The sequence below is a fragment of the Ahaetulla prasina genome, chromosome 5 (genome assembly GCF_028640845.1).
Source record: "Ahaetulla prasina isolate Xishuangbanna chromosome 5, ASM2864084v1, whole genome shotgun sequence".
NCBI classification, from domain to species: domain Eukaryota; kingdom Metazoa; phylum Chordata; class Lepidosauria; order Squamata; family Colubridae; genus Ahaetulla; species Ahaetulla prasina.
In genome coordinates this window covers 43,119,419-43,137,410 of record NC_080543.1, presented here as the reverse complement: position 1 = coordinate 43,137,410, position 17,992 = coordinate 43,119,419, and the positions used below count along the sequence as shown (strand labels likewise).

The 17,992-nt window shown below is 38.5% G+C and overlaps 1 protein-coding gene across 3 annotated transcripts in view; it reads right to left on the bottom strand.

The window, feature by feature from the left end:
• Nucleotides 1-17,992, bottom strand: part of IGSF3 (immunoglobulin superfamily member 3) — a 119,547-nt gene that overhangs the window by 5,199 nt on the left and 96,356 nt on the right. For all 3 annotated transcript variants that reach the window (XM_058186922.1, XM_058186920.1, XM_058186921.1), the window contains 2 exons: nucleotides 12,647-13,057; nucleotides 5,985-6,392 (listed from right to left, as the gene is read on the bottom strand). In XM_058186922.1, the coding sequence (XP_058042905.1) occupies nucleotides 5,985-6,392; nucleotides 12,647-13,057 (819 nt within the window). The remainder of the gene's footprint in view (nucleotides 1-5,984; nucleotides 6,393-12,646; nucleotides 13,058-17,992) is intronic.

Genomic DNA, 17,992 nt, shown 5'->3' with positions numbered 1-17,992 from the left:
ACAGCACGATTGACTTTTGTCTCAATATACGCCCTTACAAAAATCACCAAAATAATGGGATACTCAACTCATCTCTTGATTGACAAATTCTATTCTCTGGCTGTAACATTGCCGAAGACCATTATAACATTTTCTTGCTCAAAATCAATAGAGATCTTAATCTATATGTACCACTAATCACCACCAAAACCAGGAAAAACAAATCACTCATATCAATAAGAAAGCTCCAATCAAAAAAAAAATATCCCTCTGGTGAAAAAGCAAAAATGGCTATGTAGCTAACTTTAACTTTCTCCTAACTAAGCTAAACCAGCTACAGGTACCGGAACAGGCTTGTAAGTGGATCACAAGCTTTCTAACAAACAGGAAGCAGCAGGTGAAGCTAAGCAAGATCACATCAAATACCTGTACAATTAGCACAGGGGCCCCCCAAGGCTGTGTGCTCTCCCCACTTCTCTTCTCTCTGTATACCAATGACTGCATCTCCAATGATCCATCTGTTAAGCTACTGAAGTTCGCAGATGACACAACAGTGATTGGTCTCATTCGAGACAATGACGAATCCGCATATAGACGAGAGGTCGAACGATTAGCCTTGTGGTGCAACCAAAACAATCTGGAACTGAACACACTCAAAACCGTAGAAATGGTGGTAGACTTTAGGAAAACCCTTCCATACTTCCACCTCTCACAATACTTGACAACACAGTATCAACAGTAGAAACCTTCAAATTTCTGGGTTCTATCATATCGCAAGATCTCAAATGGACAGCTAACATCAAAACATCATTAAAAAAGGACAACAAAGAATGTTCTTTCTGCGCCAACTCAGTAAGCTCAAACTGCCCAAGGAGCTGCTGATCCAATTCTACAGAGGAATTATTGAGTCTGTCATTTGCACCTCTATAACTGTCTGGTTCGGTTCTGCAACCCAACAAGAAAAACACAGACTTCAGAGGATAATTAGAACTGCAGAAAAAATAATTGCTACCAACTTGCCTTCCATTGAGGACCTGTATACTGCACGAATCAAGAAGAGGGCCGTGAAAATATTTGCAGATCCCTCGCATCCTGGACATAAACTGTTTCAACTCCTACCCTCAAAACGACGCTATAGAGCACTGCACACCAGAACAACTAGACACAAGAACAGTTTTTCCCCGAAGGCCATCACTCTGCTAAACAAATAATTCCCTCAACACTGTCAGACTATTTACTGAATCTGCACTACTATTAATCGTTTCATAGTTCCCATCACCCATCTCTTTCCACTTATGACTGTATGACTATAACTTGTTGCTGGCAATCCTTATGATTTACATTGATATATTGATCATCAATTGTGTTGTAAATGTTGTACCTTGATGAACGTATCTTTTCTTTTATGTACACTGAGAGCATATGCACCAAGACAAATTCCTTGTGTGTCCAATCACACTTGGCCAATAAAAAAAATTCTATTCTAAAAGCCGCTGCAAAAATATATGCCACCATTAAAGACTGAAAGCACCAATTACCACACCAAACAAGAAGAGAACCTATGCACGAAATCCAACCACACCTTCTGTAATTTTGTAAACAACAAACTTGAAGACTCAAGATTCATCCCACCCCTAAAAGGACCTAACGGTAAAGAATGCAATGATGAAGCAGTTAAAGCAAACCTCTTCAACACATTCTTCGGCTCAGTCTTTGTAAACAGCAATTGCTCATGCCCAACGTTCCCTAGTCGTACCACAAATAACTGCAACCATCTAACACAAATAGATTTTACAGAAGATAACATTGAAAAGGCACTACACAGACTAAAACCATCTCTATCTATTGGACCTGATGGACTTGTGCACACTTCTTTAAAAAGCTTTCCACTGCTATAGCAGAACCCCTAAGCATAATCTTTGAAAAATCATTCAGGACCAGCTCCCTACCCAACCTATGGTCACTAGCCACCTATCTTCAAAAAGGAAGACCCCAGCCTAGTTGAAAAATACAGACCAATCTCTTTATGCTGTGTCACCTGCAAAGTCATGGAATTAATCATTAACCAATCCATTACCCTCCACCTAGAAACAAACAACCTACTCTCTAATAAACAATTTGGTTTCAGAAAAAAATTATCCTGTAATCTACAACTTCTACACTGCAAAAACATATGGACTACAATCTCGATTGGGACAAAGCAATAGACACAATTTACATAGACTTCTGTAAAGCCTTTGATTCAGTGATACATGACAAACTACTTCTAAAATTAAAATTCTACGGCATCTCTGGGCCCCTACATAATTGGATAGCTGTGTTCCTGTCAAATAGGGAGTGCCCTATCAAATCCTGCACCTGTTAATAGCGGTGTCCCCCAAAGCAGTGTTTTAGGACCAACACTCTTCATACTATACATAAATGACCTTTGCGATCATATTATAAGCAACTGCGTTCTCTTTGCTGATGATGTAAAAATATCTAACATCACTGACAATGCTGCTACTCTTCAAAAGACTTTGACTTTGTGTTGGAATGGTCAAACTAATTGGCAACTCCAAATCTCAACCAACAAATTCTTACGCATTGGCAAAAAGAACCAGAACACAAAGTACAAGCTGAATGGACACGACCTTGTAGATGACCCTCACTCTGTCAAGGATCTTGGAGTACTCATATATAATGATCTAAGTGCCAGAGCCCACTATAGCAACATTGCCAAAAAGGCATTAAGAGTTGTAAATCTAATCTTGTGTAGCTTCTTCTCCGGTAATATCACACTACTAACCACAGCTTACAAAACATTTGCTAGACTAATTCTCAAATACAGTTCATCTGTCTGGAACCCGCATTGCATATTGTACATTAATACAATTGAACATGTCCAGGAACATGTCCAGAAATATCCCCTGCTTGCAACAAAATACCTTATATGCCACCAGACTTGAAATTTTGAGCTTAGAAAACTTAGAATTATGCCGCCTTCAATATGACCTAAGCGTAGCTCATAAAATTAGCTGCTACAATGTCTACCTGTCAATGACTTCAGCTTCAACCACAACAATATACCAGCACACAATAGATACAAACTTAAAGTGAACTGCTCTAAACTCAACTGCAGAAAGTATGACTTCAGCAACAGAGTGGTCAATGCCTGGAATACACTGCCTGACTCTGTGGTTTCATCCCCAAACCCCCAAAATTTTAACCTAAGACTGTATACTGTTGAGCTCAATCCATTCCTAAGAGGTCTGTAAGGGGCGTGCATAAGAGCACCAGCGTGCCTACCGTCCCTGTCCTAATGCCTACCGTCCCTGTCCTAATGTTTTCTCTATTTGTATCTATTTTATGTATTCAATTCTATCTATTTTATGTATTCAATTCATGCTTATACTTATATATATATTACCTAATATGTTCTTGACAAATAAATAAATAATAATAAAATAATTTTTGGCACAACTTGTTTGAAGGGTTTGGTTTGATATTTCTAACATTTCTGAGGCAAAGAATTCCATAATACTCTTTCATAAATTTTCTTTTTTACCCTTATCTAATTTTATAAGTGGAAGCCATAAAGAGAAACAATTATGTGACATAAAAGAAAATTTTACAGCTAGAATTATCAACAATGGTGATAATGTACAACAAAAGAATGAAAACAATTTCTGGTATTATTGATTTAAAAAGAAAAAGTACAAAATTGAGAATGCAGTTTGGAATTTCAAGCTGATATTTATCCATTCTCAGGATGCTTACTAGAGAACAAGCATGTTAGTTATTGAAATATTTGGAAGAAGAGAACACTTACAGAACTAAATTAATAGGACTAAGTTCAAGAAGACCATCTAGATTATGGGTGTCAAACTCAATTGTGTCGTGTGACATATCGTGATGTATCATGACCAGTGATGGGTTGCTACTGGTTCGCCCTGGATTGGGTGAACCAGTAGTGGCGGGAGGCTCCGCCCATCCACCTGGACGCTTTTGCGTATGCGCAGAGGCATTGCATGCATGCGTATGCTCACGAGTGAACTGGTAGTGACGGGTTTTGAAACCCGCCTCTGATCATGACATTTTCTGCCCTTGCAGAGATGGAATGGGCATGGCCTGAACATGATGCATTCGGCTCGTGGGTCACAAGTTTGACAGGTTTCCACAACTTTTTAAATTCACTAGCAGAATAGCAGATTTTAGATTCTGCTAGTGAGTTTAAAAACTTGTGGAAAATTTTAAATCCTAAAATAACGCCTCCCCCTCCCCCTGGCCCCCTCTTAGCTCAGGAGAAGTCATAAGGTTTCTGCCTTAGAGTACTCTCCTTCATATCTCTGGATGCTGCTAACAGGCCATCTGAAAACATTTTGCCCAAAAAGAAAATCCAAAAGCTTAACTCTAATGTGTACAGCATCACAATGATTTTAGCCTGGAGGCACTTTTCCTCTAGAGACCCATATATTTTTCTTCTTCATCCTGAACAGTTGGGAAAAAAAATTATTTAGCAAGAATGTCAAATATTTTCACATTCTCTCAAGAGCTGGCTAGTTTTTCAGAGTGCAGATACTCATCAACAAGAACTGTGGTCCTTTTCTTATTCAGTCTGCTAATATTTAAAAACTATATTATAAACATTTCATAGGCATAAAACTTGAGGAATCACAGAAGGTTTATGTAAAGTTTGTTAACAGCAAATACACTGATTTGAGTGATATATTCCACAGACAAAATTTTACCCTCCCATTTTTTATGTAAATCGCAAGCATTGAAATATAATGTTACATTTATTATGTTATAATTTACTTTTGTGTTTTCATTTTATTTAATATAAAATGATTCCATCATAGAAAATAGTGCCAGCAGTACAGTTGAAAGCAATCATTTAATTTTGGGGGCTGCACTGTCTCCTTGCTTTATATGCAAGACTAAGATCTTTAATAATTTGTCAGCTTCAAATCCATACACAAGGGAAGAACAATTTCATATGCATTTTTAAATGGAAAAGATTTTACCCGAAGTGCATTTAAATATAGTAATACTGGATTGTATTATGTTTCATACTCTTTTAGTAAATCTCAAGGGTCAGGATTAAGATTAAGATAGGGCAGCTATTCAGATACCAGGCAGAAAACATCTACCATAGATGTTCTTGCTGTACCAGTCAGCAATTCCTTAAAGTTCATGACAGCTGTCCAAGTTAAGGCAACATTAAATTGATAGTGACACATAGTCTTTCCTGTTTCATACTTTTAACTATGAGGATAGAAAATTTGGGGAAAAAAATTAAAATTTTGAAAATCGTATTTTTCTTTGGTCTTCTCAAAGTTTCATTTTCTTTCCCTAGATATGGAGGTTGAAGATGAATCCAAGCATGATGGAATCTCTTTTCATCCAACAATGTTATCTTGAGTGTTATCATTCTGTGGGGTGGCACTATTCTTTAGAGCAGTGGTCCCCCCAACCTTTCCATCTTGACGGCCCGGAGGGTTGGGGGAGGGGATGGTTTCATGTGAAGCCTTCCCCCCTTCTAAAGAAGACAAATGCATAAAAGTGTAATAGTTTTTTGGAGTTTTTCTTCACATTAGGTTGGGAAGCAATTAGCCTGACAGACAGGAGAGAACAAGTAAGGACCTAGTCTAGATTCACTGCACAACCATAAAAGGGACCGAACAAAACTTCTCTGAATTCCTTGGCGCTTTATCTAATTGTTCCCAAGGGAAAGCTGCTGGACTGGAAAGATTCCTCTATTATAGGTAGAACACAATACACAATGCAGGTGTGGGCTTGGTTGTTTGTACCTGACACATTATTAACATTAGCTAAAATCAGTGACTGCTAGCTTAGTGTTATAGCGAAGGGATGTAAGTCAACAGGTCAATCTATGTGCTGACTAAAACCCATGTAAGTTAATTCAGTGCAACTGGATAGTTCACAGAGTAATTTGCAGTGAGCAGAAATTAAACTGCTTTGTCCATCTGTGAAGCAACCCTCCAAGTAAACAAATACTTTACCTGGCTTCTTCACCAAAACTGTTGTCAGCCCAGACAGATCTTCTGCCCTTTTGTACCAGGTATTCATAGGATTCAGCAGCCACTCTTCCACTCGACAATCATAGGTCCCACTGTCCTGCAGTGTCATGTTCTGGATAGTAAGAAGATATAGACCTGGCAAAGGACTTTCCAGGTGGAGCCTGCTCTTCAAACCATTTAGAGTGGCTAACTCTCCATATAAAAGAGTGGCCTGCCTTGTCAGCTTTACAACTGCTTCTTTCTCTGGCTCACCAGATTTCCACACATACCATTCCACAGATAACTGGGAAGCTTGACTGCTCCGGTTAGTGACTAGACACTCTAGTGTTACCCATTCATTTTCTAAAATGGTTAGGTTCTTTTGACTCTTGTTGACTTCCAACAGATTATCTACGAAAATACAAGAAAATAATTATTAACTGAAAAAGACCAGCCCAAACATTAGTTATAATTCTATAGATTCAACTTTGCTCTGATATTCTTTATGTATTTATCTTTAACAATAGGTAATATAGAAAGTCTACATACCCATTAAAATGCCAGTTTTTTGAAATGTACAAGTCAGACCAAGATAGATCACTTCAGAATTCTTTCAAACTTTAATAGAACACATAAGCCACACAATTCAATTGAAAAACAAACTGAAACCTTTTAAAGGGAACAAAGTAACAATAAAAATGTACAATACCATGGTTGCATAAAAATGCACACTCTTAAACTAATACTTTGTTGAAGCACCTTTTGATTTTATGACAGCATTCAGTATTTTGGCGTAGGGGGCCCATGAGCATAGCACATCTTGCTTTGGGAATCTCTGCTCACTCTTCCTTAAAAAAGCATTCCAAATCTATACAATTGCAAGGTCATATCCTGGGTACAGCTTTCTTTGGTTCCTCCCACAGATTTTCAATTGGATTCAAGTCCAGGTTCTGGCTGCGCCATTCCAAAACTTTGATCTTCTGATGAAGTCATTCTTTCGTTAATTTGGAGGTATTGCTTCGGGTTGTAGTCGTGTTGAAAATTCTTCATCTTCAGCCTTTTAGCAGAGGCCTCAAGGTTTTGTGCCAAAATGGATTGATATATGGAACTCTTTATAATTCCCTCCATCTTAACTGAAGCACTAGTTCCAACTTAAAAAAAAGCAGCCCCAACCATAATGCTGCCACCATTATGTTTCAATGTGGCTATGGTGTACTTTTGGTGATGCACAGTACTGTTTTTGCACCAAACATGTTCTTTTGTCCACTTGACATAGATTTTTGCAAAATGTAGCCGGGCTTGGAAGTTTTTATTTATAAGACAAGGCTTCTGTCTTGATACCTTATCCCACAGCCCAGAATGAAGAATAAGGGAGATTACTTGCCAGAAATTCCTGCAGGTCCTTTAATATTGCTGTAGGCCTCTTGGCAGCTTCTCAGACCAGTTTTGTTCTTGTTTGATCATAAATTTTGGATGGACATCCAGTTCTTGATAATGTCAACGTTGTGCCATATTTTCTCCATTTGTTAATTATTGTCTTCACTGTGTTCCATGGTACAGCCAATGTCTTAGTAATTTTTGTGTACCCTTCTTCTGAGCAATACCTTCCAACAATGATGCTTTGTAAGCTCTTTGCAGACCATGACTTTTGCAGTAAGAGGTAACTGAGTAAATGTCAGACAAAATCCTACAGAATAGTTGAACTTTATGTGGGCTTGATCAGAGCCATTTTATTTGATGAAACGTGTGTATTTAAAATCAGTTTGAATGTAATTGGCTAATTCTCAGCCACATCATTACTTATAAGAAGTTGTGAACAACCACATGGTTCAAGTGTCTTATTATTATTTCCTCCTCCCCCAAGAGATTTCAGTTTGTTTGTGAATTGAATTGTTTATAGCTTATATGTATATATGTATATATTAAAGGCGGAAAGAATTATGATCTATTTCGGGTTTTTTACATTTCAAAAATCTGGCATTTTTACCACGGTGTATAGTCTTTCTATATCCACTGTAGACTTTCTATATCCACTGTAGTCATTTTGATTTAGGTGCCACCTCTAAACTTATTCTGGGAGGCCTGGATTCAAATATTTTAAAAAAAATAACCAAGAGCCTGGGTCATCATTCCAGAGATATTTTCTTTCCAAATTCCTCACTGCTTTCAACAATGACAGAGTTTCTAATCTACGTGAAAATTAAGAGAAATATTCAGAAATTAGCCTTGAAATTAGCCTATGTTGAACAATATAGAACAGACAAACATCTGGAGTTGACAATAGGAAATGTTTCATAACATTTTTTATTATGTCATAAAATGTTTTATAAATGTTTCATAAAATTGTCAAATTTTAGTTCCACAGCAGTCATAGAGTTTGGAGTTTGGATGCATCCTGCAAGTTAGCCCATTTATGGTACGTAGGTACCTTGGTTGAAAATGATGATGCAGTTTTGACCAGTTGGATTCCATGCATACTGATAAAGATACTTTGTATTAAGTCTATTGTTTCACATAGTTTAGCATCAGAAAAGCACATATACACAATATATACCTGCATGCTTTTGTGTATGTATGTGTGTACATACATATACGCACCATGCAATAGGAAAGATACTGCAGACAATATGGATTCTTATGCAATAGCACATGGGAATGCTGTAGCTACAACATCCACTAATAAAACTGAGGGATTGCAAATATACCAGTCAGAATATTTGGAGCAGCAGGCATTCACCAGAGATTAAGAACTTCCCTTATAGTTGTCTTTATTAGGACATAACTTCCTCCTTAGAATTTATAAATTTATAATTTCTGTTCAGTATTGTGCTATTCCATGATCTTAATTATATAAGTGTTACTTATATTTTTTTATTTATTAGAGTTTATTAGTCAAACTGAGTACTTTCATTGGATAGAGCAAGTAAAAAACAAATTAAAACATAAATAAAAAATTAAATTGATTCAGTGTGATTTGCTTTACAGTGCTAACTGGCTATCAGTATGATTTTTGGATAACATGATCACAATTTTTTCTACATGTTGCACTGAGTAGCACTGAGGTTTAAAGGATGTTTGGAGCTATAAGACTGAAAAATTTAAGATATTATGGCTTGCTCCATGCATGTGTCAGCAGAAAATATTCCCCTAAATCAGGGGAATCAGCCAGGAATTCTGGGAGTTGAAGTCCACAAGTCTTAAAGTTGCCAAGGTTGGAGACCCCTGCGCTAAATAAAGCATCTGGTAGTGATTTTTAGCATCTGGTAGTGATAAAATCTCTATAAAGCCATTGCATATAACAGAAGCTCAGACACTATAATGCCTAGAACCACTAGTCATCTAACTTTTGATAAACTCCCATATGACAGTTTGTGTTTTTAAATTCAATCAGTTTTTTTCATGGATTGGATGTTTTCCTACTTCCATTCCTCCTCATAAGCTTATGAATATAAAGCTATCTGAAACCTGGTATTCTCAAGTTGTGTTTTGACTGCAGCTCCCAGAATTCTTCAGCAATCAAGTTTAGGAATGTTTTTATGACAGACAGATATTTTAAGTGACAGTAGGTTGTGTGTCCTACATACTATGATATAGGAAATAGATTAAAAATGTAGAATGTTTTTTAAATACTTCTATTTCTAAATTCAGCAACATAGATTGTTATATTCAGGGCCTTTTCTGAAAGCTTTTACTGAGTAGTTTTATTAAATAACGGGCTGCCATGGAATCAGGGACAGACAAATAAATTAATAGATTGGCATTCCACAAATTGAGAGATAGGAGAAGTAAAGTTTATTACAAGACAAAACTTGGCACAGGACTGGTCAACTATGCATTGGTCCAGAAAGCTGCTTCGCATTTGAAGTTTTAATGCTGTTAAGGACAACCAATTCCAGCCAGTAGAAAGTAAGAATATCCCTTTAAATTGTTGGAAGTTGCCACAAATCAATATTGGAGTTGGTGGCATATAAACAAAAAAACAAAAAAAATTGAACAGGAAAGGAAAAGAGAAACCAAGCACTATTTATATGCAAAGATTTCAGAGCTCCTCCATTCCCATCTATTTAAGGATAGTTTGCTTAGCCCTTGAGAAATATTACCTGGTAACTTGACAGTGACTTCAGTCCGGCCAGAAACCTCCTCTGCCAATTTATACCAGGCATGGTTAGGATTGAGCAGCCACTCTTCCACATGGCAATAGTAGCTCCCGCTGTCACTGACCTGTGCTCTCTGCACTGTCAGACTGAAGAGACCCCCAGAGAGTGACCTCTCAAACTGCAATCTTCCCTTTAGCCCTTCTTCTTCCGCGTAAGTGCCATACTCAAATACAGAGCTGTGAGTGGTCTTCAGAATGAGCTTCCCATCCGTGTCTGAGGGTCTATGAACATACCATAGGACTGCAAAATGAGAATCTGGGCTGGTTTGAGACTTGACAGAGCAATTCAAAGGGATAGGTTTATTGGCCACAAGAACTATACTCCGCTTTGATTTGCTGACCTGTAGCTTTGTTACTTGGAGGTGGGGTAATGGAGGAGAAGAAAGAGAGAAAAATGCATGGATCAATTAATTATAGTGAAGACGTTACTATTGTGTTAAGATTATGATACAAACTGTTATTATACAACAAAATAATGTAATGTACTTTGCAGCTGTTTATCAATGCTATACTCAGCTGTAGATATACAATTTAAGCAATCTTATGTTTTTTAGTCATCTTTTAGAAACCATAGTTAATAGTTATATAAACATTTTCCTATCTTTAAATGTTCGTTACCTAAATCATCAGTTAATAATCTCTAGTTAATACTATATAAATAACACTATACACAAATAATAAAATGTATTACTTACTTCTTATAATACAATATTTTTTTTTAAAAAATGTATCAGTTAAATAAAGAAAAACTTCCCAAACATTCCCATTGACTTTTTCCTGCAAGCTTCCCAAACATTTTAGGACAATATATATGCAGGGCATAAAATAGATTGAAAGATCAAGAAGATATAATTTTGTATTTCATTTTCCATTATTTATATGCCATTTTAAGGAAAAAGTCCCAATGCATCACGTGACGATGTGAGTTTGACATCCCTGCTCTAGACTGACCTAAGTGTATTTCTGTTAATTTTAAAACAATCACATGTACCCCACCTTTGCATTAAAAGTTTAAAATTTAAATTTAGAATTTAAAAGTCAGGCCAGTCCTGCTTGTATAAATAAATAAGTTTTCAGTTCCCGGAAGGTCCGAAGGTCAGGCAATTGGCGTAAACCGGGGAAGTTCGTTTCAGAGTAGGTGCTCCCACAGAAGGACCTTCCCTGGGGCCGCCAGCCGACACTGCTTGGCGGACGGCACCCTGAGAAGACCCTCTGTGAGAGCGCACGGGTCGGTGGGAGGCATGTGGAACAGCAGGCGGTCCCGTAAGTACCCGGGCCCTAAGCCATGGAGCGCTTTGAAGGTGGTAACCAAAACCTTGAAGCGCACCCGAAGACCACAGGTAGCCAGTGCAGACTGCGCAGGAGAGGTGTTACCGGGAGCAACGCGGTGCTCCTCAATCACCCGCGCAGCTGCATTCTGACTAACTGCAGTCTCCGGTACACTTCAAAGGTAGCCCCATGTAGAGAGCATTGCAATAATCCAGTCGAGAAGTGACGAGCATGAGTGACCGTGCATAAGGCATCCCGGTCAAGAAAGGCGCAACTGGCGGACCAGGCGAACCTGGTAAAAGCTCTCCTGGAGACGGCCGTCAAGTGATCTTCAAACGACAGCCGCTCATCCAGGAGAACGCCAAGTTGCGCACTCTTTCCGTTGGGGCCAGTGACTCGCCCCAACAGTCAGCCGCGTTGCAGCTGACTGTACCGGGATGCCGGCATCCACAGCCACTCCGTCTTGGATGGATTGAGTCTGAGTCTGTTTCTCCCCATCCCGACCCGCACCGCCTCCAAACAACGGGACAGCACTTGACAGCTTCGCTGGGGTGGCCTGGGGTGGAAAAGTACAGCTGAGTATCATCAGCGTACAGATGATAACTCACCCCAAAGCCACTGATGACCTCGCCCAACGGCTTCATGTAGATGTTGAACAGGAGAGGCGAGAGAATCGACCCCTGCGGCACCCCACAAGTGAGGCGCCTCGCGGCCGATCTCTGCCCCCCTGTCAACACCGACTGCGACCGGTCGGAGGGGTAGGGGGGGGACCACCGATAAACGGTGCCTCCCACTCCCAACCCCTCCAACCGGCGCAGCAGGATACCATGGTCGATGGTATCAAAAGCCGATGAGAGATCCAACAGGACCAGGGCAGAGGAACAACCCCTATCCCTGGCCCTCCAGAGGTCATCCACCAACGCGACCAAAGCTGTCTCCGTGCTATAACCGGGCCGGAAGCCGGACTGGAACGGGTCTAGATAGACAGCTTCCTCCAGGTACTGAGGGAACTGCCGTGCCACCACACTCTCTACAACCTTCGCAACAAAGCGAAGGTTGGAGACTGGACGATAATTACCCAAAATAGCTGGGTCCAGTTGGTGGCATATAAACAAAAAAACAAAAAAAATTGAACAGGAAAGGAAAAGAGAAACCAAGCACTATTTATATGCAAAGATTCCAGAGCTCCTCCATTCCCATCTATTTAAGGATAGTTTGCTTAGCCCTTGAGAAATATTACCTGGTAACTTGACGGTGACTTCAGTCCGGCCAGAAACCTCCTCTGCCAATTTATACCAGGCATGGTTAGGATTGAGCAGCCACTCTTCCACATGGCAATAGTAGCTCCCGCTGTCACTGACCTGTGCTCTCTGCACTGTCAGACTGAAGAGACCCCCAGAGAGTGACCTCTCAAACTGCAATCTTCCCTTTAGCCCTTCTTCTTCCGCGTAAGTGCCATACTCAAATACAGAGCTGTGAGTGGTCTTCAGAATGAGCTTCCCATCCGTGTCTGAGGGTCTATGAACATACCATAGGACTGCAAAATGAGAATCTGGGCTGGTTTGAGACTTGACAGAGCAATTCAAAGGGATAGGTTTATTGGCCACAAGAACTATACTCCGCTTTGATTTGCTGACCTGTAGCTTTGTTACTTGGAGGTGGGGTAATGGAGGAGAAGAAAGAGAGAAAAATGCATGGATCAATTAATTATAGTGAAGACGTTACTATTGTGTTAAGATTATGATACAAACTGTTATTATACAACAAAATAATGTAATGTACTTTGCAGCTGTTTATCAATGCTATACTCAGCTGTAGATATACAATTTAAGCAATCTTATGTTTTTTAGTCATCTTTTAGAAACCATAGTTAATATTTATATAAACATTTTCCCTATCTTTAAATGTTCGTTACCTAAATCATCAGTTAATAATCTCTAGTTAATACTATATAAATAACACTATACACAAATAATAAAATGTATTACTTACTTCTTATAATACAATATTTTTTTTAAAAAAATGTATCAGTTAAATAAAGAAAAACTTCCCAAACATTTTAGGACAATATATATGCAGGGCATAAAATAGATTGAAAGATCAAGAAGATATAATTTTGTATTTCATTTTCCATTATTTATATGCCATTTTAAGGAAAAAGTTGATTTCTTATTTTACCCATACTCTCTTCTTTAATTTGCTTTCCCTTTTACCCACCAAAATGTAAACAAACAGAATTTGGAGCTAGCACTTCAGAATAATCAATCATGTAAATAGATGTTCTTTAACACAATTTATAGTAAGGTGTGAGTATCAGTTATAATGAAGAAAATTAGAGATTCCAATAGAATTCTAATTCTCAAGCCACTATCTAGACTACAATAATCACTTTTATAATCTATTAGCTAACCTGCGACCTGTTGATCATCCTTTCAGATATATTTCCTCACTTAAACAGAGAATGCAAGTCCAAAATCCTTGCCATTGTCCCTCTGTCAGTCATGGCCACATGACCCCCATTGACTTTTTCCCTGCAAGCTTCCCAAACATTCCCATTGACTTGTCGGAAGGTATCAAGGGACAATACAAATGAGGATCACATGACTATAAAAGCATCGTGGTGGTGCAAAACAGGAACACCACAGTGCTGCTGAAATGACAACGATTTACAAAAGTTTCATTCCCACCGACATAATAACCTGTCTTGATATTATTTATGTAAGTTATCCCATTTGAGATACCTTGGCTGAAAAAGTTTTGATCTATGATGTACCATTTTGTCCTGTTAAAGGTTACAGTCAGGAGAGTTTTAGTAGTACATAGATTCCCCAATAGTTTGGCTCTTTAAAACATCCCAGGATGTTTTAAAATTGTAACACAATGTTACACTTGTAACATACCAGGTTGGAAATACTAAGTTTGACTACTTCTGATTTGTGACAATTAGTAAAGTATTTTCTACACATAATGTAAAAATAAAAAGTCCCCTGGAATACTAATTTAGGAACTTCCCCAATGTCTACATTGAAGGCAAAAACGTTGATATGACATACGGTACATGCCCACACCCATACTTTAAACCAGGGCTTTCAAATTCCTGGCCCGCGGGCCAGATGCATCACAGGCTGGTCATGCCCACAGCCGGTTTAGCAAAGGGGAAAAAAGTCCCAATGCATCACGTGACGATGTGAGTTTGACATCCCTGCTCTAGACTGACCTAAGTGTATTTCTGTTAATTTTTAAAACAATCACATGTACCCCACCTTTGCATTAAAAGCCCCCACTCTGTTAATCCTTGTTTGCTTATCTGCTATAAAGATAGCAACAGAGAAGAAGGGGAGGGAGGAGAACGAGGAGAGGAAGAGGTAGTTCTCATGATACAGTAATAGGAGTTTGTCTTTCTAATATAGGTTTATGCATCTCTGCAACACATTAGGAAGTTCCCCTGGAGCCTATATTGCTACTGGCTTTAATCAGTATGCTAATAAAGACTAGAAAGCTGTGCTACGCAATGATGTGACATATAGAGGAGTGAAGCCCTCCTCACGTCTCTCTAGAGAATTTACTTTTCAGGGAGGCTTAGGCTCATGCCAAGAAGATACTTTCTAACTTACCAGTTTAAGAGAATAACGTCAGCTACCAAGTTCAAAAGGAAAAGGGTTATTCTTCCTGGCCCTGCCAGTCCTCTAAGTCTCAAAATGAAAAAGCAACCAATTCACACACACACAGAGACACACACAAAACCCCTACTTCTCCCATTGCAGTTTCTACTCCCCTAGCTAACAGTTTATTTTTAATTGGTACTGGATTATTTCCTGGCACTGTTGCTAAGGGAGCATCAGTTGCTATAACCTCAGTTGCTATAGTAACTATATGTTAAGTGTGGAGCTGTAACATTGCTATTAAAGCAGTACACATACAATCCCAAGCATTATGTCTCTTTACATATGTGTAGACTTAACATATCAGTTCCTGTATCTGTGGGAATATGCTGCAATTGCATATAGCAAATACAGGAGCAATACAAATCCCCCCCATTCCCTTTATTCTTTTTTCTTAAATCCATAGGAAGATAGAAACACTAGAGTCCCTTTGCTATAAACCCATGAACTGAAAAATAGAGAAACCACAGTTCCCCAGTTGGCATCATGTTGTGATAGCTTTGCACCACCCTGTGGCCCATTATTGAAAAATTAAATGTTTTTGCTTTTGAATGACAATTATCATTATGTTGTCCAGAAAACTATGGAAATAATTTTAAGGTAATAATTTTAATCAGGCTTGGGTCCAGTAGATGGTGAGATTTTACATAACTCAGCTTCAGATTGTTCATTGGTAAAACCTTGTCAGCTGATTACCAAAGTTCTGCGAAGGGCTCTAATTTGAGGGCTTTACACTAATGAGTCTGCTTTCCATTTTCAATTGCTTTAATGCTGCTTAGTGTCTCTGCTTTTTTCTTTTACAGATTTTAATGCTAAAATGCATCATATCATATGAAAGGCATCGGATCTCAATACACTACAGTAGCTTTACATTTTTAATGTTTCTTCGAAAGGAGCAGGCAACTTTTTTAACCCAAAATAATACATTTTTGTCTTTTGAGTATTGCATTTCTGTACTGAAATACACGCAGAGAGCACCAAAATATCAGCCCGATTTTTCATAGCAATGTAGGGTGTAAAAATGGGACATTAAGCCTGTGCAAGACTTAGGTACCCTTTCATATTTTAAAATCTCTCAGTCTTGCAACAAAGAAACAAACATGTCCATTGTAGGGGGTACAATAGGGTGCCGGCAAGCTGATATGACCTCAAAGTTACAGATTATATACTCTTGCAGTTAAAAAAATGTTCATTCTTCCATGATCTGGCAGAGAAATCATTTGCACTTATCATGGTATTAGCAATCACAGCATTATGGATGATCTTTTTGGAAGAGAGTATATATTCTGGCAGGCAGGTACAATTTACCATTTATGCTTGCCTGGAAAAAGCAAAAGCAACTATATCAGGATAATAAATGACAGAAATAAAAGATAAATTGGCATATCTATTATTGGCCACAACTGGATTTAGAAACAATTTGTATTCAATGAAAACTACTACAATAGTATAAAGTTTACATGAAAAGATATAGAAATTCTATTATGGGCGGTCAAAGAGATGTGTATTCCTTTAAGTAGCTACACAATGCATTTGAATCCATATAAAAAACTATAGCTGTTTCACAATTTTCAGTAGCTCAGTTACTCTCTTGCTAGAAAACTAATCAGTTGCAATCTCTCTACCACTAGATCAATAGAGGAGGTAGATAAATGTTGGCTCTGCTTATGCTGCCAGTGACAATAAGAAACAAAGTCCTCTATACAGCAATAGCTCAATAAGCAATGGCAAAAAAACAAATATCTCAAGAAAATACTGAATGTTCAATCCAGTTATTTAATGAATATTCAGTCACTTGGAAAAAGTAAGCAAAGAATTAAAAAAGGAATAGAGGACATATTGGCATCTGAGTCATCAGATCAAATTATGATTCTTTGTGGCCTTTATATATTTTTAACTTAAATATTATTATATGAAACTACACACTCTTCAATTCATAGCTAGGAAAATATCAATCACTATTTCTGTTGTTACCAAGATAGGGAATTTTCCTCTTTGTCCAAAAGAAAATGAATATAATGAACAAATCCATTGATCCAACTGCAATCTCAATACACACACATCCCTCAACTGATTTGGATACTGAAGGTTACAAATAGGTAGAAGTTTAATAACATATAACTTTTGCAGCTAAGGAATGCAAGTGAGAGAATTTAAAACATTTCATGTTGCATGGGCCACCCTGATTAGACAACTCTCTATGATAAAAATAAATATGCAGATGTAAAATGCGTCCTCAGTTTCCTTCCCGATAATACTAATTGATTCTTTTAAAATTCTTGAATTTGGAGGATAGAAGTCTTAAACCTGACACAGGTTATTAAATATTTTTCTGTTATTTTTTAATGCATATACTCTCATGAGTCAGTTTGGTCTAGTGCAGGGTGTCAAATTCGATTTCATTGAGGGCCGCACCAGGGTTTTGTTTGACTTTGGGTGGGGGGGGGACAGGATGGGCGTGACCAGGATGGACGTGGCCAGCTAGACATCACTCATGTTGGGGGCCTGAGCCCTCTGCCAGCGAAAACTTGCTCTTGAGCTCTGTTTTCAGCTGGGATGGCCTCCTGCAACTCTCTGCCAGGGAAACTGGAGAGGCACTGCGGGCCGGTTCTTTGCTGTTTCCAGGGCAGCCTCACGGGTCAGATCTAAGCACCCCGTGGGCCAGATTCCGGCCGCGGGTCTTGAGTTTGACACCCCTGGCCTAGTGGTTAAGGCACTAGGCTAGAAACTAGGAGACTGAGTTCAAATCCAACCTTAGCCATGAAAGCTAGCTGAGTGACTTTGGGCCAGTCATTTTTTCCTCATTCCACTCCACATCACTGGGATGTTGTTTTGGGGGAAATGGGAGGAAGCAGTATTAGGTACATTTGCTACCTTGAGTTATTTCTAAAAATAATAACGGCGGGGTATAAATAAATATATAA